The sequence below is a fragment of the Hemitrygon akajei genome, chromosome 4 (assembly GCF_048418815.1).
Source record: "Hemitrygon akajei chromosome 4, sHemAka1.3, whole genome shotgun sequence".
NCBI classification, from domain to species: domain Eukaryota; kingdom Metazoa; phylum Chordata; class Chondrichthyes; order Myliobatiformes; family Dasyatidae; genus Hemitrygon; species Hemitrygon akajei.
This window is the reverse complement of record NC_133127.1, coordinates 167591512-167614089: the sequence shown is the minus strand read 5'-3', so window position 1 is coordinate 167614089 and position 22578 is coordinate 167591512. Positions and strand designations below refer to the sequence as shown.

General features: G+C 40.5%; 3 protein-coding genes across 3 annotated transcripts in view; 2 read left to right on the top strand and 1 right to left on the bottom strand.

The window, feature by feature from the left end:
- The window catches only part of alg5 (ALG5 dolichyl-phosphate beta-glucosyltransferase), a 47843-nt gene extending 39555 nt beyond the window's left edge, over positions 1-8288 (top strand). The window contains exon 10 of the mRNA XM_073043900.1: positions 7757-8288. Coding sequence (XP_072900001.1) covers positions 7757-7872 — 116 coding nt within the window. The 3' untranslated portion in view covers positions 7873-8288. The remainder of the gene's footprint in view (positions 1-7756) is intronic.
- Positions 8289-14752: 6464 nt separating this feature from the next.
- On the bottom strand, positions 14753-21483 carry rfxap (regulatory factor X-associated protein). Its single transcript, XM_073043902.1, has 3 exons — positions 20980-21483; positions 16179-16295; positions 14753-15971 (listed from the first exon to the last, which is right to left on the bottom strand). Exons 1-3 carry the CDS (start codon positions 21418-21420, stop codon positions 15867-15869), a joined length of 663 nt encoding a protein of 220 aa, XP_072900003.1. The 5' UTR covers positions 21421-21483; the 3' UTR covers positions 14753-15866.
- Positions 21484-21600: 117 nt separating this feature from the next.
- Positions 21601-22578, top strand: part of sparta (spartin a) — an 82905-nt gene continuing 81927 nt past the window's right edge. The window contains exon 1 of the mRNA XM_073043897.1: positions 21601-21729. The gene's annotated coding sequence lies outside the window, so the exon portion shown is untranslated. The remainder of the gene's footprint in view (positions 21730-22578) is intronic.

Here is a 22578-nt window from a genome sequence, read left to right as displayed (position 1 = left end):
TGTCCCTAAGAATCCTCTCCAATATTTTGTCCGCCACTGATGTAAGCCTCACTGGTCTATAAATCCCAGGATTAATGCTATGACCTTTTTTTTTGAACAAAGGAATGATGTTTACCATTCTCCAGTTCTCTGGTACTACTCCTCTAGCTAGAGAGGATGCAAAGGGCATTGCCAATGGTACAACAATCTCTCCCCTCGCTTCCCGTAGTAACCTGGGATATATCCCATACATCCCCGCAGACTTGTCTATCCTTATGTTACTACACTGCTCCAACACTGCTTTTTTCTTAACCTCATCAAGCAGTAGCACATTAGTCTGTTCTACACTGATCTTACATTCATAAAGGTCCCTCTTCCTGGTAAACACTGCACTATTCTTAAGGACGTGTCCTACCTCCTGTGCCACAGCATGTTTCCCCCTTTACCCTTGACTAGTCCTCACCTCATTCTTTACGTACAGAGCCTTGAAGAATTATTCACCCCTCACAACTATTTTCACATTTTATTGTCTCATTTTCTATATTTAAAATATATTGAAGGATTTTTAGCTAATGTACAAAACATTGTGCGTCATGTGAAATTAAAAGAAAAATTCCAAAACTATCAACAATTTACTAAGAATCAAAAACCAAAATAGTGAGGGTGGAAAAAGTACTCAGCCCCTTTGTAATGACTGTGCTATACTACACAGGTGCAATGCAATACCAACCATGTTAGTATTACCTTAACACCTCACCCAATTTGTTGATATAGAAAATTGGAGGATCACCTGTTTTCAATGATTTCATAATGAATACTCTTTCTTTCTGTAAGGTCCAACGGTATGGTATATTTTCACCAGACCAAACCAAAATGAAGACAAAAGAACATTCTAGATAAGTCAGGGGAATGATAATAGAGAGACACAAATCTGGGAAAGGGTGCAAGACTACCTCAACGACATTGAACATCCCTTGGAACTCAGTGTAGTTGGAAAAAATATGTAACTACAGTCACACTGCCTAGGTTAGAATACTCCTCTAAACTTTGTCACCAGAGAAGACTGGCACTTATAAAAGAGGCTAGTGTGACACCAATGATCACTGAGCTGCAGCAGTCAATGGCTACAACTGGAGACAAAGTTAATGGCTCCACATTCTAAACGCTGGTGGAACGCAGCAGGCCAGGCAGCATCCATAGGGAGAAGCGCTGTTGACGTTTCGAGCTGAGACCCTTTGTCAGGACTAACTGAAAGGAAAGATAGTAAGAGATTTGAAAGTAGGGGGGAGAGGGGAAAATACAAAGCGATAGGAGAAGACCGGAGAGGGTGGGGTGAAGCTGAGAGCCAGAAAGGTGATTGGCAAAAGGGATACTGAGCTAGAGGAGGGAAAGGATCATGGGACGGGAGGCCTAGGGAGAAATAAAGGGGGAGGGGAGCACCAGAGGGAGATGGAGAACAGGCAGAGTGATGGGCAGAGAGAGAAAGAAAAAAAAGGGGGGGAGATAAACTAAATATATCAGGGATTGGGTAAGAAGGGGAGGAGGGGCATTAACAGAAATTAGAGAAGTCAATGTTCATGCCATCAGGTTGGAGGCTACCCAGCCGGTATATAAGGTGTTGTTCCTCCAACCTGAGTGTGGCTTCATTTTGACAGTAGAGGAGGCCATGGATAGACATATCAGAATGGGAATGGGATGTGGAATTAAAATGTGTGGCCACTGGGAGATCCTGCTTTCTCTGGCGGACAGAGCATAGGTGTTCAGCGAAACGGTCTCCCAGTCTGCGTCGGGTCTCACCAATATATAAAAGGCCACACCTGGAGCACTGGACACAGTGTACCACATCAGCCAACTCACAGGTGAAGTGTCGTCTCACCTGGAAGGACTGCCTGGGGCCCTGAATGGTGGTGAGTGAGGAAGTGTAAGGGCAGGTGTAGCACTTGTTCTGCTTGCAAGGATAAGTACCAGGAGGGAGATCGGTGGGAAGGGATGGGGGGGATGAATGGACAAGGAAGTCGCGTAGGGAGCAATCCCTGCGGAAAGCACAAAGGGCGGGGGGAGGGAAAGATGTGCTTGGTAGTGGGATCCCGTTGGAGGTGGCGAAAGTTACAGAGAATTATACGTTGGATCCGGAGGCTGGTGGGGTGGTAGGTGAGGACAAGGGGGACCCTATCTTGAGTGAGGTGGTGTGCAGATGGGGTGAGGGGCAGATGTGTGGGAAATGGGAGAGATGCGTTTGAGAGCAGAGTTGATGGTGGAAGAAGGGAAGCCCCTTTGTTTAAAAAAGGAAGACATCTCCATCCTGGAATGAAAAGCCTCATCCTGAGAGCAGATGCGGCGAAGACGGAGGAATTGTGAGAAGGGGATAGCATTTTTGCAAGAGACAGGGTGGAAAGAGGAATAGTCCAGGTAGCTGTGAGAGTCTAGGCTTATGGTAGATATCAGTAGATAGGCCGTCTATCTGCAGATTCCCTCGTGTTTGGCTCTACATTCTCTAAGGTCTTGCACAAAAAGGATATTTATGAAAGAGTGGCAAGGAAAAAGCTGTGTTTTAAAAAAAAACATATCCTTGCCTATAAAGACTTTGCAAAACTCACTTAGAAGATACTGTAAAGATGTGGAAGAAGATCTTGTGTTTGGATGAGACTAAAATGAAACTTTTTGGCCTCACCGCTAAGCTGTACGTATAGTGTAAATCTAATACTGCAGATCAACCAGGTCTGCAGTATGGTAGAGGTAGCATTTGGTCAGGATTGATGGGAAGATGAAGGTTGCTAAATACAGAGAGATCCTGGATAAACACCTATGAGCCTCTGCCAGAGAGCTTAAACTGGGGAGAAGTTCATCTTTCAAGAGGACAATGATCCAAAGCACACTGGCTAAGTAACCATGGAGTGGCTTCAAATGAAGAAAATTGATGTCCTTGAGTGGCCCAGTCAGAGACCTGACCTTAACCCAATCAAACATTTCTGGCAAGGCCACAAGATTGCTGTCTACTACCGCTCCCCAACTAACCTGGCACAGCTTGAGCAATTTTGCAAGGAAAAATGGGTGAATCTTGCTTCATCACATTATACAAAGCTAATAGAGTCTTATCCAGAAAGACTAATGGCTGTGAGAGGTGGTTCAACTAAGTACTGAGCAAAGGGAGACAAATACTTTTGAACTCCAGACATTTCAGTTTTTGAATTTTTAGTTTTTCGTGCTTTACAATTTTCACTTTTGGGGGCCTGCTGTGAAAAAAGGAGCATGTGATTCACAAATGAAAACTCTCAATTAAACTGATCAAAATCCCTGGTTGTAGTACTCATGGGAACAGAGAGTAGGGGCTGAATACTTTTACAGGCACTGTACATGTGGAATGCCGTGGGGCTTTCCCTAATTCCTCTCACCAAGGCCTTCTCATGTCTCCTTTTAGCTATCCTAAGCTTCTTAAGTTCCTTCATGGCTACTTTATAACTGTTAAGAGCTAAGAGCCCTGTCTGATCCTTGCTTCATAAGCCTCCAATATGCTTCCTCCTTGCTCTTGACTAGATGTTCCACTTCTCTTGTCAACCATTATTTCTTTACTCTACCATCCTTTCCCTGCCTCAATGGCACAAACCTCTCCAGAACCCCATATGTGCTCCCTAAGCAACCTCCACCTTTCTATTATACATTTTCCTGAGTATATAGAACAGAAATATACAGCACATTACAGGCCCTTCAGCCCACAATGTTGTGTAGACCATGTAACCTACAATAGAAACTGCCTAGAATTACCCTACTGCATAGCCCTCTATTTTTCTAAGCTCCATGTACCTATCTAAGAGTTTCTTAAAAGACCCTATTGTACCCGCCTCCACCAATGTCGCCAGCAGTGCATTCCACGCACCCACCACTCTCTGTGTGAAAAGCTTATCTCTGACATCCCCTGCTTATAAGCACCTTAAAATTATGCCCCATTATGTTAGCCATTTCAGCCCTGGGGAAAAAGCCTCTGGCTGCCCAAACGGCTAATGCCTCTCATCATCTTATACACCTCTATCAGGTCATCTCTCATCCTCCATTGCTCCAAGGAGAAAAGGCCAAGTTCACTCAACCTATTCTCATAAGGCACACTCTCCAATCCAGACAACATCCTTGTAAATCTCCTCCGCACTCTCTCTATAGTATCCACATTCTGTAGTGAGGTGACCAGAACTGAGCACAGTACTCACAAGTGAGGTCGGACCAGTGTCTTGTATAGCTGTGACATTACCTCACAGCTCTTGAACTTAATCCCATGGTTGATGAATGCCAGCCTTCTTAATAACACTGTCAACCTGCATAGCATCTTTGAGTGTCCTATGGACACGGACCCCAAGATCTCTCTCATCCTCCACACTGCCAGGAGCCTTATAATGAATACTATATTGTGTCTTCAAATTGGACCTACCAAAATGAACCACTTCACACTTATCTGGGTTAAACTCCATCTGCCACTTCTCAGCCCAGTTCTGCATCCTATCAATGTCCTGCTGTAACCTCTGACAACCCTCCAGACTATCCACAACACCCCCAGCCTTTGTGTCATCAGCCAACTTACTAACCCACCCTTCTACTACTTCATCCATATCATTTATAAAAATCACGAAGAGGAGGGTTCCCAGAACAGATCCCTGCAGAACACCGCTGATCACTGATCTCCATGCAGAGCTCAAACCATCTACAACCACCCTTTGCCTTCTGTGGCAAGCTAATTCTGGATCCACAAAGCAAGGTCTCCTTGGATCCCATGCCTCCCATACATCTGTTCCTAATTAATGATCTCAAGTTCCTGACTAATAGCATCATTATTCAGCATCCCTAATTAAATACTTTCTTGTACAGTCTATTCCCTCCTGTCCCTGTCCAAGACAATTCTGAAAGTCATGGGGTACTGGGTCAGTCTCCAAAATGCTCACTCACCAAGAGATGTGTCTCCTGACCAGGTTCATCGCCTAGTACCAGATCTAGTATGGCCTCGCCTCTAGTCGGCGTGTGTACATATTCTATCAGGAATCCTTCCTGGACACGCCCATCAAAATCTGGCCCGTCTAAACCTTTTGAATTGAAGAGGTGTTTATCAATATTAGGGAAGTTAAGAACACCCATGACAACAGCCTTGTTATTTGTATTTGTGTACCTTTCCAAATCTGCTTCCTGATCTGCTCCTCAGTATCTCTGTTGCTCCTGGTTTGGGGAAGGGGGAGTGGTTGTGGGGTGGAGGCTATAGAGAAATCCCAATAGAATGATTGCTCTCTTCCTATTTCTGACTTCCACCCTCATGGCATCCTCCCTTCCTGCAGCTGTGATAATATCCCTGATTAATGATGCCACTCTCCCACCTGTTTTACTGCCCTCCCTGTCCCTTTGAAAACATCTAAAGCTCTTCACTCACTGAAGTCAATGTCCAGTTAGTTGTCCAACATGTTATTAAGTGATGCTGGTATATGCACAGGTCATTTTGAGAAAAGTGGAAAGGTGCTCGGAAATAATTGAATTCCCATAATGTTTTGGATTTTCTAAAAAGTTTAAAAAATGAAGTTCTAAATACACCTGTCAACAGAATGAATCCATTAATAAGCTATGGCTAGAGGCCATGTCCTAGAAGGCGAATACATAAAAAAAGTAAATGGATAATATATGAACACAATGGCACACAGTTCTTCAGTTGCTGTAGATTTATTGGAAGCACATAAATAACAAGGAAGCACTATGGACTGGGATACACAGACAAGTAAACTTGAGCTGTGAGTATGTAGATCCAAAGATACTGCAAGATCCACTTTGTTCAGGTATGCCTTTTTGTATCACCAGGGAAATCTTGCTCCAGATTGGATATTTGTTTTTGTGCCACTTTTATCAACACAAAGTTCGATCCATTTAAGAACTAAATAAAGATTACAGAGGAGTAAGAGTTTGCTGTCCTGAGGCAAATTGGGGTGGATAAATCCCCAGGGCCTAACAAGGTGTTCCCTTGGACCCTGCGTTGACAAGTGCAGAAATTGCCAGGGCCCGAGCAGAGATATTTAAATCATCCTTGGCTTCAAAGGATTGGTGGATAGCCAATGTTATTGTGCTATTCAAGAAAGGCTCCAAAAACAAATCAGGAAATTATAGACAAGTGAGCCTTACTTCAGTCATGGGAAAGTTATTGGAAGGAATTCTGAGGCACCAGATTTGGATAGACATGGACTGAATAAGGATAGTCAGCATGGCTTTGTGCGTGGTAGGTCTTGTCTAACCAATCTTATAGTTTTTAAAAGTTGTTACCAGGAAAGTTGATGAAAGCAAGGCAGTGTATGTTGCCTCCATGGGCTTTAGTAAGGCATTTGACAAGGTCCCATTTGGGAGGTTAATCAAGAAGATTCAGTCACTCAGTATTCAAGATGAGGTAGTAAAGCGCATGGAGGCAACATACACTGCCTTGCCTTCATCAACTTTCCTGGTAACAACTTTTTTAAAACTATAAGATTAGTTAGACAAGACCTACCACGCATTAGCTTTGTGGGAGAAGCCACAGAATGGTAGTAGATGATTGCCTCTCTGACCGTAGGCCATTGACTAGTGGAGTGTTGCAGGGATGGGTGCAGGGTCAGGTGTTGTTTGTTGTCTGTATCAAAGATCTGGATGATAATGTAGTAAACTGAATCAGCAGATTTGCAGATGACACCAAATTTGAGGATGTAGTAGACAGCGAGAAAGGCTATCAGGGCTTGCAGCAGCATCTGGACCAGCTGGAAAAATGGTCTGAAAAATGGCAGATGGAATTTAATGCATGTTGCACTTCAGTAGGACCAACCAGGATAGACCTAGCACAATGAGTGGTAGGTAACTAAGGAATACAGTAGAGCAAAGGGATCTGGGAACACAGATCCATAATTTGTTGAAAGTAGCATCACAGCTAGATACGAATGTAAAGAAAGCTCTTGGCACATTGGCCTTCATAAATCAATGTATTGAGTTTAGGAGATGGGATGTTATGTTGGAGTTGTATAAGACATTGTTGAGGCCTAATTTGGAGTATTGTGTGCAGTTTTGGTCTCCTGCATGTAGGAAAGATGTAAATAAGGTTGAAAGAGTGCAGAAAAAAATTTACAAGGATGTTGCCAGGTGTGGGAGACCTGAGCTATAAGGAAAGATTAAATAAATTAGAACTTTATTCATTTGGACATAGAAGATTAAGGGGAGGTTTGATAGAGGTATACAAAATTATGACTGGTGTGGATAGGGTAAATGTAAGGTCATAGGTTAAGTCTGAAAGGTAGAAAGTTTAAGAGGAACATGAGGGGAAACTTCTTCACTCAGAGGGTTTTGAGAGTGTAGAATGAGCTGCCAGCACAAGGGATGCTTGCGAGCTTGATTTCAATGCTTAGGTGAAGTTTGGATAGGAACATAGATGGTAGGGGTATGGTCCCTGTGCAGGTTGATGGGAGTAGGCAGTGTAAATGGTTTGGCACAGAATAGATGGGCTGAATGGTCTGTTTCTATGCTGTACATTTTTATGACTCTAATACTTAAGACTAATTCTACTGATTCAAACCTGAACTAAAAACACATGCTCAAAGCATTCAGCAAGTTAAGCAGTATCTGTAGATACAGAGTTAATATTTCAGCTTGAAGCCATCTTGTCAGAACTCAAGGAAACGTTTTAACCAGAGTTATTAACTTTCTGTATCCATGGATGCCACTGAACCTGCTGAATATTTCCTGTTCTGAAACTAAATGCATCTCTGGTTTCCTTAAATGTTATTTTATTTATCTTGTGTTTTAGGATCCAAGCTTATTCCCTTCTGGAGTTGGCTACAGATGGGTAAAGATCTCCTCTTCATTCGATTACGTTATCTTACCGGTGCCTGGAATCTAGAAATACCCAAAAAAGTTAATTAAGTTATTGCACTGTAATTGAGAAGGTGAAAGGAATCGTCAACAGAAATATAATCAGGGGATATGATGAAACAAGAAACTTGCTGTAGATGGCAGCAAAGTTTATTTTGTTTTCATTTTGTAAATTGCATGCCGGTGAATAAAGTGGAATATACAGGTTGAATTATTGGTTAATGCAACGTTAAAACGACTCAACCAAAAAGATACACCACAGGGGTTATGTTTAATGGTTTATCACCATCTTGTCATTGTAATAACATGTTGTAGTTCCTTTTTCCCGTAAATTCAGACAATGTATATTTCGTGCTGTATAATTGACAGCACTGTCTTAAAACAGTCCTGTATAATTTGGTTGCCAAATTCAAAAGAACTGCCATGCCTCATTATGGGTGAACCATGAGTAAATGATACAAGTTGTACTTGTGTTTCTTATTTTTAATCCTTTATTCTGTATATGGGTTATTAAGCACTTTCAGATTCCTAAGTACAGGTTTCATTAGCTGAGATAAAATCAAATAGAGCTGGTCTTAGAAACAAAAAAATCACTCAGGCATCATTTGTAGCAAAAAAGGACAAGAGGAGGTTGTGTGGGATAATGTGTGGGTTGTATTCTTAGACAATGACACAGATTTAAAAAAATTCTATCCTTGGGACTCTAGATCCCTAAACCACAACGTTACAAGAAAATTTTAATAATGTCTACAATTCACTTCATTGCTGAAGTGTTTTTTTTAGGGTGTTCTGAGTGTCAAAGGTGCTATATAAATGTAAAGCTGTCTTTTCTATTTTCAAAATGTGATGGTTTACTGAATATTCTTTCTAAGCACTTGTATTATTTAATACTGGAGAGATTATACAGATATCTAAAAGTGTCAGTCAAAACAGGATGGGTACTATTCAATGTCATGAGCACAGGATATTAAATAAATTATAAACAAACACAGATTAAATTGGGTCTGCGTGTTTGTAATTAGAGAATTTCCAATAGTGAATAATCAAAAAATATTTAAACCAGAATTAGTAGAAGATGCAAGCTGCATTGCTTGGCTTAAAGATCTATTCTGATGTCCCTCATTCCCTGTACTTGAATGATCACATGCATTAGATCTGTTCATTTTGAACACAGACCAATTGCTGCAGAATGAAATGCAGTTTTCTAACGTTGCTGTGAAGAAGTACAAGGAGTTTCTTTGTCATTGTTTGTGCAACCACAGATTTCATCAAATTCCTGTCCAAATAATTTTATGAAAGATTACAGCGAAATGTGAACGGATGTCAGATTCAAATTTTGAACCAAAATAGCATCCACAATCTCTAAGAATTAGTTGATTTAAAAGTTGCCAAGTTATAGAATGGATTGTCTAGGATGCATGTAACCTAACCCAGGAGAATTTATTTGTAGTAAATAACGAGAGGCAACTGATCTCAGATGCATTGTTAGACTGGAGCAGCTCTGGTTGTTGTCTTGGAATAAAATCAAGAGGAGATATGATAGAGATCATAACTAGTTTGATAAATGTCTAACATCAGAAACAAGATATTGTTTGTAGAAGTGATGTTTTTTAAAGAGGGAATTGGTTACACACCTGAGAGAAAATAGCGGAAAAAACAAAGAAATCCACTTGACTGTTTTGATTTACCAATTAAGCACTGACTCAGTGCCCTTGAATAGTTCCATTCTGTGGTGTAACAGTTCTGTAATTTATACTTCTAACTGTTTTCCTGTTGGATATCATTGTGAACTCTTTAATATTTTTTAATTATGTCTACGTATTCAAATGTAAGTGCTGGTCCCGTACCCTGGAAAACCAATCTATACACCTCACAACTGTCAGAACATTTTTAACCACCATCTGTTTTCTAACCTTTTGTCAAATTTGTAACCATGCTAATCGTTAACATTTTACCCTTTAGACTTCAGTTTTGCTAACATGTCCTACCTACGTCGTAGATATTTATTGGATTCTATATATAGCAGCCCCCTCATCCACTTTATTTGATAAATCCAAGCTAAGTATGTTACTGTATTATTCAAGTGGCTGTACATTTTTTTCCTGGATTAGTTTGTAAAGACTTTCCCTAAGACCAATGTTAAATTGGCACTAGATCCTTTTTGGCTTATAATAGCCAAGTTTATCCTGTTTTTAGAATAAGGTAGTACAATGCTTCAAAGCCCTTGTTTCTTTTGAATCACCTTATATAAGTAGGATGAAAAGATGATTGTTGGAACTGCAGATTCTACTCTTTCCCCCAGCAACGCTACCTGGACCCAAATGTGATCAATTTTTATTTATTTAGCACCATTTGTATAGGAAAATATTGTAAGGTGTTTGTGGCAGTTAGCTATTACAGTGGCAGTTCATTTCCACTGCTGTCCCTAAGGAGTTTCCATGTTCTGGAGCAACATGGTAGACTAGCAGTTTGTGTGACGCTATTACAAGCTGGCGACCTGGATTCAATTCCTCTGCTGTCTGTAAGGAATTTGTACCTTCATCCGATGAAAGATGGGTTTTCTCTGCGTGGTTTCTTCTCACATTCCAAAAAAGTACTGGCTAGTGTGTTAATTGGTCTCTTGTGTAATCAGGTGGTGGGGTCGGTGGGCCGGAAGGACCTGTTACCCTGTTGTATAACAAAAGTGAATGCACATTGAGAGTTTAGTTCCAAAATTAACATTGCATTTTCATTGTACATGCTGATGGTCTCAAGTAATAGTAATAGGCGTCCGTTAGTCTAGTGAGACCATGGATTTGCGCTTTGGAAGGTTTCCAGGGCACAGGCCTGGGCAGGGTTGTATGGGAGACCAGCAGTTGCCTATGCTGCAAGCCTTCCCCTCTCCACGCCATCGATCTTGTCCAAGGGAAGGACACTAGGACCCAGGCAGCTTGGCACCGGTGTTGTTGCAGAGCAATGTGTTAAGTGCCTTGTTCAAGGCCACAACACGCTCGAACCAGTGACCTTCAGATCACTAGACTGATGCCTTATCCACTAGGCCACGCGCCAACACTATGGTCTCAAGTACCACTTTGAAATTAATTGATAGCATAAAATATAGCAAAGAAAGATTAGGTAATAGAAAGATTGTAGAGTTCTGAGTTGCAGAACAATCTAGGTATCCTTAACCATGGTTTGGAAAAAGCTAATGTACAAGTAATTAGGAAAATTGACAATATTGTTCACTGCTAAGAAATTGAATTTAAAAGGATATTCTTTAGTCATCGGGCATTGATAAGTCCACATCTGGAATCTTGGATGTAGTTTTGGTTATGTTTATTGAAGGAAGGACATTATTGCATGGTTTCCTGAATTATAACAAAGGGGATTTTTCTCTTACAAGTGAAGTTTGGACAGGCTAGGTTTGTATCTGCTGGAGTTTAAGAGGGAGAGAAATGATTGAAACAGATAAGATCATGTTGGATGTGGGAGAATCTTGAACTAAGGCTTCTGCTTAAACATTAAGTTACTCATGAGACCACGATGAAGCAATTTTTTTCTCTGATGATTCTAAGTCTTTGATCATTTATCTCAAAGGGTGGTAAGATTTTAACACAAGTGAATGAAAGATAGTAATGTAGTTACAGTCAGATCAGCCACTATCTTATTTAATGGCAGAGCAGGCTAGAAGGGCCATGTGTTCCACTGCATCGTTGTATTTTATTCATAATCTATTTGTACAACAATGGAAAAGCTTTATAAAATACTAGCAAGATTTCTAAGATGATGGCGCTATCACAAGGAGAGATTGGATCAATTGGGTCTATATGTTGGAAAAAGTAACAAAAAATGATAGTATATTAATATATAACATACAATTGATTGCAACATCTGATAATCCAGCACCACCAAATTGCCAAATTTGCTATATTATCAATGATAAAACTAAATAGGACACTGAAGTGTTGTAATTCCTTGATGCATGTATAATATTAGTAGGTGATGACTTAACTCCTCTAACTTACTTCGCTATTAAGCAAGATCATGGCTGATCTGACTGTATTTCTGCATTTCCTTCTAGCGACAGCAACCAGTCCTCTCTTGATGGTGATGGCATCTGTCGGTCTTGAGAGACCATGGAATTTCCAGGGCGCAGGCCTGGGCAGGGTTGTATGGGAGACCGGCAGTTGCCCAAGCTGCAGGCCTTCCCCTCTCCATGCCACCGATATTGTCCAAGGGAAGGGCACTAGGACCCATGCAGCTTGGCACCGGTGACGTGTTAAGTGCCTTGCTCAAGGACACAAACACGCTGCCTCAGCTGAGGCTCGAACCAGTGACCTTCAGGTTACTAGTCTGATGCCTTGCCCACTAGGCCACGCGCCAACACTTGATAATCAAATAGCAATCTACCTCTACTTTAAAAATATTCAAATTCTGCTGTCACCACCATTTGAAAAAGAGTTCTAAAGATGTTGTTACATTTCAGCCTCATTTGTCTCTAATGGACAACATAATGTTGAAAGGCATGGACGGAGTGGATGTGGCAAAGTTGTTTCCCATGGTGGGGGAGTCTAGTACAAGAGGGCATGGCTTAAGAATTGAAGGGCGCCCACTCAGAACAGAGGTGCGAAGAAATGTTTTTAGCCAGAGGGTGGTGAATCTGTGGAATTTGTTGCCACAGGTGCAGTGGAGGCCAAGTCATTGGGTGTATTTAAGGCAGAGATTGATAGGTATCTTGAGTAGCCAGGGCATCAAAGGTTATGGGGAGAAGGTGGGGGAGTGGGACTAAATGGGAAAATGGATCAGCTCATGATAAAATGGCGGAGCAGACTCGATGGGCTGAATGGCTGACCTGCTCCTTTGTCTTATGGTCTTTATTGAAGCAATTATAGTTTCTCTTACACATAAGGAAACATCCTCGCCACATCCACCAAGTCTGGTACCCTTGTGATTTTGAATTGTTCAATCATCCCCTCCCATTCTTCTAAACTCCAGTAGATAGAAGCCTAGCCTGTCCAATTCTGCTCATAAGATGACTTGCCCATTCCAGTATCAGTCTCTACCAAAGCTCTGAACTGTTTCTAATACAATCTTCCTTAAATGAGATCAATAATGTAAACAGTACATGAAACATTGCCCCCATCCCTGAAGCATACCCCATTTTGCTAGCAATTCTACAAATAAATATTATCTCACATACTCCATTTTAGCTCTTTGCCACATACTGTTATACCTCTGAAATCTATGTACTCTTCATAACTATCTACCTTTGTGTTTGCAGAAAATCTAGCAACTCCCTCTTCCAACATACTTTAAATTGTGAAAATGAGGTAGGCACCAGCAGTTATCCCTATTTCACATCACTGATTATTATCTTACCATAAGTACATCTGCCTGATGGGCAGAATGTACACTTATGCATTTATCTTTATACATTTACAAGATACATTTATGCATCTTCAGTTTGAATGCTGACAACCCAAGAAGCAGACTTCCCATCTAGAAGTAGCTGCTCCTAGTCTAGGTTGTTGATTATAATTAATGACAAAAAATCCTTCAAAATATCACATTTTATTAATGCCACTGCTGTTGCATTATAAGTGTTGCATCTTGCCCAATTTAGCCATGTTTATCTGCAAATAACGTTATTTACTTGCTACATGGACAAGTAAGCCATGTAATAGGCAGTTGATACAGAAAGCTTATGATATATTTAGGAAAGATACATCAAAACCCCATGTGCAAATAGTTATTCTAACAAAGATTTTACTTTGTACTACTGAACTGTTTAAACTTATTTTCTTTATTATTTCATTTTCATCTGGAATTAATTCCAAGGATGACAATTTTCCCTTGTGTATTTCACCTAAGTATACATTTCTTAACCTGAAGATCATGCCTATTTAACAAAGGTCAATCCAGATCCTGTCATCATTTTCAATTAAAGCACATTACTGAATTGTTTCAGGAGAAATCTAAAACAGATCCAACTGTCTGTCATTAATTATCAGCAACATCCGAGCCTACAAATAATTGTAATTAGAAACAACAAGTCTGCTTGTTGACTTGGGTTGCAAGCACTCAAATAGAACAAACTTATCTCACACTGGAATTTTAAACTTATAAAGTGTATGAGCCCCTTTTTTACAATTAATTAATTAATTTTATTCTAGGATTTATTTGATTTCTTGAACTTAAATATCCATGTAACTAGATGATATATCCAGAGTTTTAGATACTATTAACATTGAAATCTGAAGGGTAGAGTCCTGATTTGAGAATTTTAATCATGATACCTGTATACTTTGGTCTTTTGCTACACTCAAGTTTCTTTACAGTTCATTATAAGCTTCTCAAGAATGATGTGGAGCCAGATGTTAATATTAAACATTTAAGTGTACAGAAATGTAGATTAGCATGAAAATATTTCACAGTAGTTCAATTATCTCTTCAAATATGATTACAAGTTCACAAATTCATGAATTAAACCATAATTTCATTTTTAGTCATATCATTTGCAGAATCTAAATCCTCCAATTTCATTACAATATTTACCATTATGCGAAACTTATCTCCACCTATCTCTGATTCAAAATGAAGATTAGAATCTATTTAAAAGTTTCTTTTTCCCCTCAGCTATTTTTGGTGCAATGAAATCTCAGGTACACCTCAGCTGATAACACACGTTTCCAAGTCAGAGACCAGAGAGTTTAATACTACACACAAAAAGTGGTCATGTCATCTTATGGGTTTACTGATGAAAATCATGGTTTCTCTCTTCTATGAGACTGAGATGAGTGATATACAGAATTACAAAAGAGAAAATAGTATTATTCAGAAAAACTTGTCATATTTACTTTAATGAATCAGAGACCTAATACGACCAACCTTAACAGTCAGAGAATCAATGATCTTTCTGCGAATTTATATGCTGTAGATAGATCAACAACTGTTTATAATCATAATGGAAAACTAAGTTTATTTCTTCAAAAGGGACAAACACCAGAAAAGATTACAAAGTCATGATTTATTTAAATACAGTATTTTACAATATGGTTAAAAAAGATTTAACACATCCACAAATAAATTTCAATTTTACTCAACGGCATGTAGCATTGAAGTTTTACAGTTAAAAACAGTAATATACATAGCTACAAATTCAAATCTTTTTTTAAAATCACATTAATTTCACATTTAACGCCATGCTTGAAGTATGGGAAAAACATGATTGTATCTCTACAACTGTGTGATCTATATTGATTTCTTGATTACCATGTTAAAAGGCTGTTGTATAAAAGCAGAAACTAAATTTTCCAAAGATGTCAAACCTAAACTAAGCCAAATTTCATAACTATTTTAAAAACAGGGTCCATGACAGTCCAAATAAGGGGTCTTGACCCAAAATGTCACTATTTATTCCTTTCTACAGATGCTGCCTGACCTGCTGAGTTCCTCAAGCATTCTGTAAGTGTTACTCTGCATTTCCAGCATCTGCAAAATCTCTTGTGCTTTTAGAAAAGGGGGTCTTTTATCGCATGAAAACAATCTTAGTCTCTTCAATTTAAGATAATGCATTTTTTTAAAAAGGTCCCCCTTTATCAGCAGATCTTGAGATATCTTTCAGCACAATTAATATTTAGAATAAAAACGTTACATATCAGTGCAAGGTTAAGGGAGCTTTCTAACTGCAGTGAATCTGAACCTAACCTAGAAATGGCTCAACATTGATGCAGCATCCTGCCACAGAGAATTATTCCATTTTCCTATCACCATTCCTTCTGGTAAGACCAGAGCATTCACTAGGAAAAGGGTATTGGTGAAAATGCAAATTAATCAAATTTTGAATTGGATACAGTGCTTTAAGCTAAACATTCCAATGCACTTTATGGCGTAGCAGCTATTTCCCTTGTCACTTTTTTTTAAAAGAAAGTGCATGGGATTGTTTATGCAGTTGAGCGAAAACACTGGAAATGCAAAAGCTCTGCAAAAACAAATGCCAAACATGCTTCATTCCTACCTTCCATTATTTAAACTTTTATCACTTGATTTGTTTTGTAAAGTAAGCATCACATTGGCTCTTGAAACTGCTGCCTTTGGGCAAGGGCTTGGTTACTCAGCAATCGTTGCTGTTCTTGTAGAAATTGGATAACTTCTGGACTTCTCAATAATGACTAAAATTAAAATTAATAGTATTAAAGACTTTCACTAAAAAGTCATAATAGAATTTGTTCTACATTTACATTCTATGCACCCCCGGCAAACACAGGCATGCAGGAAGCAATATTGCAACTTAAAATTAAGACGTAGTGACAGTTCAGACATTAGTTGCAAGTGCGTACGTGCATGAGTGAAATTCAGTCAGTTACTGGAAGACTCACCAATCTCTTTTGATTTAAAACCTGCTCAAGAAGACTAGCTTTACGACTTGCTTGATGCACAATCATACAGCTTAGCCGCTGTTTAGCAACAGAAGCAGGTCTTTCATCTGTGTCATCCTGTGGAACAAAGAGAAGCAAATAAAACCATACCCAGACAAAAACATAGAGCAGCACAGGTCCTGCAACCCAATCAACAAGCTTGTGCCAAACCTGAAGCCAAATTAATGTATTACCAAACGCCTACACGTGGTCTACATCTTTCCATCCCCTTCCTTCTCATGTGCCTGCCTAAACATCTCATGTTATCACATCTGCTTCCACCACTGCCCAACAACACGTTCCAGGCGCTTTCCACTGTGTGAAGCAATTGCCTTACAGATCTCTCTTAGACATTCCCTGCTCCCACCTTAAATCTATGCCCTCTAGAATTAAGCATTTCCATCCTGGGAAAAACACCCATCTACTCTTCTGTGCCTCTTACAATTTTATATACTTCTTTCAAATCACTACACAGTTTCTGATGCTCCAGAGTAAAACATACACACTTGTCTAAACTCAGCTTAAAGCAAAACACCCTAAACCAGGTGAACATCTTCTGCAACCTCTCAAACCTTCCTGTAATGCTGTGACCAGGTTTGACACGGTGGTCAGCAGCACAGGGGCGCCGCAGGGAACCGTACTCTCTCCGGTCCTGTTCACCCTGTACACATCAGACTTCCAATATAACTCGGAGTCCTGCCATGTGCAGAAGTTCGCTGATGACACGGCCATAGTGGGGTGTGTCAGGAATGGACAGGAGGAGGAGTATAGGAAACTGATACAGGACTTTGTGATATGGTGCAACTCAAACTACCTGCGCCTCAATATCACCAAGACCAAGGAGATGGTGGTGGACTTTAGGAGATCTAGGCCTCATATGGAGCCAGTGATCATTAATGGAGAATGTGTGGAGCAGGTTAAGACCTACAAGTATCTGGGAGTACAGTTAGACGAGAAGCTAGACTGGACTGCCAACACAGATGCCTTGTGCAGGAAGGCACAGAGTCGACTGTACTTCCTAAGAAGGTTGGCGTCATTCAATGTCTAGTGAGATGCTGAAGATGTTCTATAGGTCAGTTGTGGAGAGCGCCCTCTTCTTTGTGGTGGCATGTTGGGGAGGAAGCATTAAGAAGAGGGACGCCTCACGTCTTAATAAGCTGGTAAGGAAGGCGGGCTCTGTCGTGGGCAAAGTACTGGAGAGTTTAACATCGGTAGCTGAGCGAAGGGCGCTGAGTAGGCTACGGTCAATTATGGATAACTCTGAACATCCTCTACATAGCACCATCCAGAGACAGATTACTATCGATGCAATGCTCCTCAGACAGGATGAAGAGGTCAATACTCCCCAATGCCATTAGGCTTTACAATTCTACCGCCAGGACTTAAGAACTTTTTAAAAGCTATTATTAATGCTTTTTGAGATAGTGATTTAGATGCATATCATATTTTTTACTGAGTTAAGTATTGTATGTAATTAGTTTTGCTACAACAAGTGTATGGGACATTGGAAAAAAAGTTGAATTTCCCCATGGGGATGAATAAAGTATCTATCTATCTATCTATCAATCAAACATGCCCTAACCAAACTTTATGGAGCTGCAGCACAACTTACTAACTATCAGAAATCAATAAGGCCAAATATGCCATCTTTATTAATCTATTTGTTGCCACTTTAGAGGACACACAAAGATCCTTCTGTACATCAAGAGCATTGTGTTATTTTTGCAGTAATGTTTGGTCATGTTGTAATTTAGCTGAAACAAATTTGCATTTAAATTCTGTGTTGCATAAACAAAATATTGATTTAAAAATTATGCTCTACAACTACATGTTATAAAAGCAATGACTCAAACAGTGACATAGAACGCGCTGTAACAGTACAAAACAGTTGGATAACATTTCTGGCTCAAATACTTACAGTGGATTCTGATTAATTGGGACACATCAGGACAGGTATGTTTTGGTCCAATTATGCAGCTGCCCGAATTAGCCAAAATTTTATGGAAATAGTTAAAATATTAAAATATACAAACTACTGTTTAACTGAGTTACAAAGTGGATGTAAATGAAATGTAGAAAAAAATTAGAACATTAGCAATACTACTACAGTACTATAAAACTGTATTAGTACCTAAAATTTACCGGAGGAACTCAGTGTACACAGCCACATTCTTTTGATTTACTATAAATGAACAAAATCAACACAGGCACCTACTGCAGATAATCAAACACTTATGCGATCCATTGTTTTCTTTGAACCTTATAACTGTTGTATATTGTAGCCAAGAATGGCACTTTTTTAAAAAACAGCCTGTTTCATAGGCATTGTAGACATCATCTACACAAATTTATGAAGCAAGTCAGTGAGTTTTCTAAATTTCGATGCATCTCCACTTACAGCATCAGCACTGTCTTCTCAATGTGTGCTTTCTTGAATTTAATGTGGTGTGAACACTTCCAGAGACAACCAACCATCTGCTGCTTTCAAATCTTCATAACGAGCTTCTTAGCCAGCACCTCCGACTTTTTTTTTAAAATCATTGGTCCACTGACACTCACGTCCATTTATAATGGGAAGTCATTGAATGAGGTTCTCTTCAACATCAAGATCCATACCTTCATGCTTTTGTTTTTGGGATGTTCCCTGTTGTTCCTCTCATAATGCCCATTCTTCTCGCAGTTCATCTTGCAGATGTATCAAGCGTGCAGTTGTAGATTTTAGCACTCCATTTATCTCTGCCAGCTGGTGTAAGGTGGATGACTTTTAATTTGCTCCAGCAGGAATTTTTTTCGCTAGTGTCAAATCTTTTCATTGCATCTTGGCAAGGGTCTGAATTTTTTTAAGTCAAAATATAAACATAACATTATTAAAAATCACTGCTTTTTGAATCAGCGTCCTTCGGCCCAAAACTAACAATGGAACACAAGTACACATAACTGACACCATCTAAAATCTTTGCTAGAAGCAGAGTTTAGTATCTAATGGTCACACTATTACACGCTACAGACACCAGTGAGAAACTGTTCAGCAACAGTCTCTCCTGTCCCAATTAAGCAGCATGGTGTCCCGAAAAAACAAGAAAGGAATCCTGGCTATTTTCTTAATGAGTTTTTGTTCTTTAGGAGTTGTCCCAAAAAAGATGCTGTCCCGATTAACCAGAATCCACTGTTGCTCTATCTGATTTCCTTTCACAGCTTTAGAATGTCCAAACTGGCTTTACCATTAAATATTTTTGTAATGTGGCATTGACAACAGGCAAACTGCACAAGACCTACATCCAGAAGTAGTGTGAAGAGGACATTTTAATCGATGATAGATATAATATTGGTCACATAGGAGATCTCCAATAATCTCAAAATTAGTAAGGGGAAAAAATATTGTGTCTTTTCACTAGCTTCTCCAGGTTACACAAAAACACTTTAAGTCAGTAAGTTACAGAAAATGCTGGGGGGGGGGGGGGGGTGGATGGCCAGCAAAGCAGCTGAAGAAATAAAAACAATAAAGTGGGAAAAGATGCAAGTTAGTTTTTAATAGAGAGAAGGCAGAGGAGGAATGCACAAGACTGAAGAGATGTCTGTGATAGGGCAAATAAAGATGGCTTAATTATTGGCAGCTATCAGCAAATTGAACTTCTTGGGCTGCGTTATGTGTGAGCCTCAAAATAGTGAAAGCCGACCAGCAGGCTAGACTTGTACAAATAGTACAAGAAAACAGAACTAATTAGAACATGAAAAATACTGGAAAACAGCTGGAGGAACTCAGCAAGTTAGGCAGCAACTGTAGAGGCAAAGAAATAATTGTGCTTTGGGTCAAGCCCCTGTAAAAGTATTGAGAGAGTGGTGGGAAGGTAGCCAGTATAAAGAGGGATCTGACTGCACCGGTGGTACAATGGGGGCTGATGAGCAGATGGAACAGTGGGGGAGGATCAAAGGTATTACATGAGCCAAGATGAGAGAGCGATAATGGGCAGCTGGGGAGAAGGAGGAAGATAGAGGTTGAGGTTTGAAGATAAGTATGACTAGATAAAGGAGGGATGAAGAGCAATTTTAACCACATGGGGAGGCAATTAAAATAGTAGGCCTAGTGTGAAGTATCCCAAGTGCATGATGAGTGGGGCAGAGTAACAAACTGAGATAATGGGGCAAGGAGGAAATAGGGAGAGTGGATCTAGGTAGACCAGGAATGGGAAAGGAACACCAGAGGTCTGAGTTACCTAAAGGTGGAAACTTCAACATGCATACCATTGGATTGTAGTCTATTCAAGTAGATTGAGGTGCTCTTCATCTTGTTCATGTTTGGCCATACCTTGGCATTTAAGAAGGCCAATGAGAAACAAGTCAGTGTTGGAATGGGAGAGAGAAGTTTAAATGACACACAACCAGAAACTCAAGATGCCTATTAGAAAGATAAATAATTTTCATTTCTGATGAGGGACATCTGTTTAGCACAAAGGACAGGACCCAAAATAGTAATGGATGGATATTTCATTCACAGTACTCACAACTGTGTAAGTAGTGAAAAGAAGGACAAATACAAGGGGTCAGAGTCGTTGAACTAACTACCAATACAGATTTAGCCAAAATAGCCTCCTTCCATGTTGTAACTTAAGTTTCTGTGGAACCGAGTTATGTCTTCTGCAAATAAATAAGCACATAATAAAAATCTCAAAAGTACAAGGGAGGGCTCAAACAGCACGAAAAGGCAAAACAAATATATCAATGAACCAATTCTGATGAGTCCAGTATGAGCAAATGTCCTCACATCACTCTTGTTTGTGCTGGCCAAGGCCTGGACACTCTTCCTCTTCTTGTACTTGTCTTTATAAGTTTTGTTACGGTGTTTCTTGCACATCCAGGGCTTCCTCGGTTTAGCCACTTGGGTAGTGGTCTCGGTACATCCCTCATACACACACTTTCTAGTCACCCTCTCGCTGTCGCCGCTTTCATCTTCATCCTCCTCCTCCTCCTCTTCTTCATCTTCCTCGTCGTCTTCCTCATCCTCCTCCTCCTCCTCCTCTTCCCCGGGGCTGTCTCTGTTCTCCGAAGACTCTTGTGCTCCCCGCCCTCCGTCAGGATCGGCATTAGTTTCATTACAAGCCTCGTCCATGTTCACCGTGGTCAATTCATGGTAGCTGACGTTACACGAGGGAGGGGTAGCGGACTCTCCACCTGCCCACCCGCTATCGTTACCTCCCGCACTCATTCCAATACCCCGAACCCTGAACCCCCATGCGGGAACTCCGTAAATCTCGCGCGATTTGAAACACCTGCCCCCTATTTCCGCAGCCAGCGCCGCTTTCCCCCCGCCCCCTATCATCTGCACCAATCCGCTGCTTCTCTCCCTTTCCCGCCGCGCCCCCTCCGAGCATGCGCACATGTGTGGCCCGAGACGAAGCTGCTCTCGGCTAACTGTTAGCGAAGATTAGGTTGCAAATCATAGGATTTGTCTTCACGAAGGCATAGGAGACTGCCGATGCGGGAATCTAGAGGAAAACTCAAGACGCTGAAAGAGGTTAGCGGAGCGTAAGATGTGATTTAGGCCATTCAGTATGTCAAAGTCTACTATGCCATTCAGTCATGGTTGATGTATTAAATATCCTCTGCCTCCTCCTGTTAATTTTGACGTCCTTCCTAATCCATCAACCTCCACTTTAAATATACCAAATGACTTGGCTCCCACAGCAATGAATTCCACATATTCACCCTGCTCTGGCTTAGAACATAGAAAACCTACAGCACTATACAGGCCCTTCAGCCCACAAAGTTGTGCCGAACATGTCCCTTCCTTAGAATTTACTAGGCTTACCCATACCCCTTTATTTTTCTAAGCTCCATGTACCTATCCAAAAGTCTCTTAAAAGACCCTGTAGTATCTGCCTCCACCACCGTTGCCGGCAGCCCATTCCACGCACTCACCATTCTCTGCGTAAAAATCATACCCCTGTCATCTCCCCTGTGCCCAGCACCTTAAACTTGTGGTAACCATTTCAGCCCTGGGAAAAAGCCTCTGACTAGCCACACGATCAACGCCTCTCAACATCTTATACACCTTTATCAGGTCACCTCTCATCATCCTTCGCTCCAAGGAGAAAAGACCAAGTTCACTCAACCTATTCTCATAAGGCATGCTCCCCAATCCAGGCAACATCCTTGTAAATCTCCTCTGCACCCTTTCAATAGCTTCCACATCCTTCCTGTAGTGAGACGACCAGAACTGAGCACAGTGGGGTCTGACCAGGGTCATATAAAGCTGCAACATTACCTCTCTGCTCCTAAATTCAGTTCCATGATTAATGAATGCCAATATGCCTTAACCACAGAGTCAACCTGTGCAGCTGCTTTGAGTGTCCGATGGACTTGG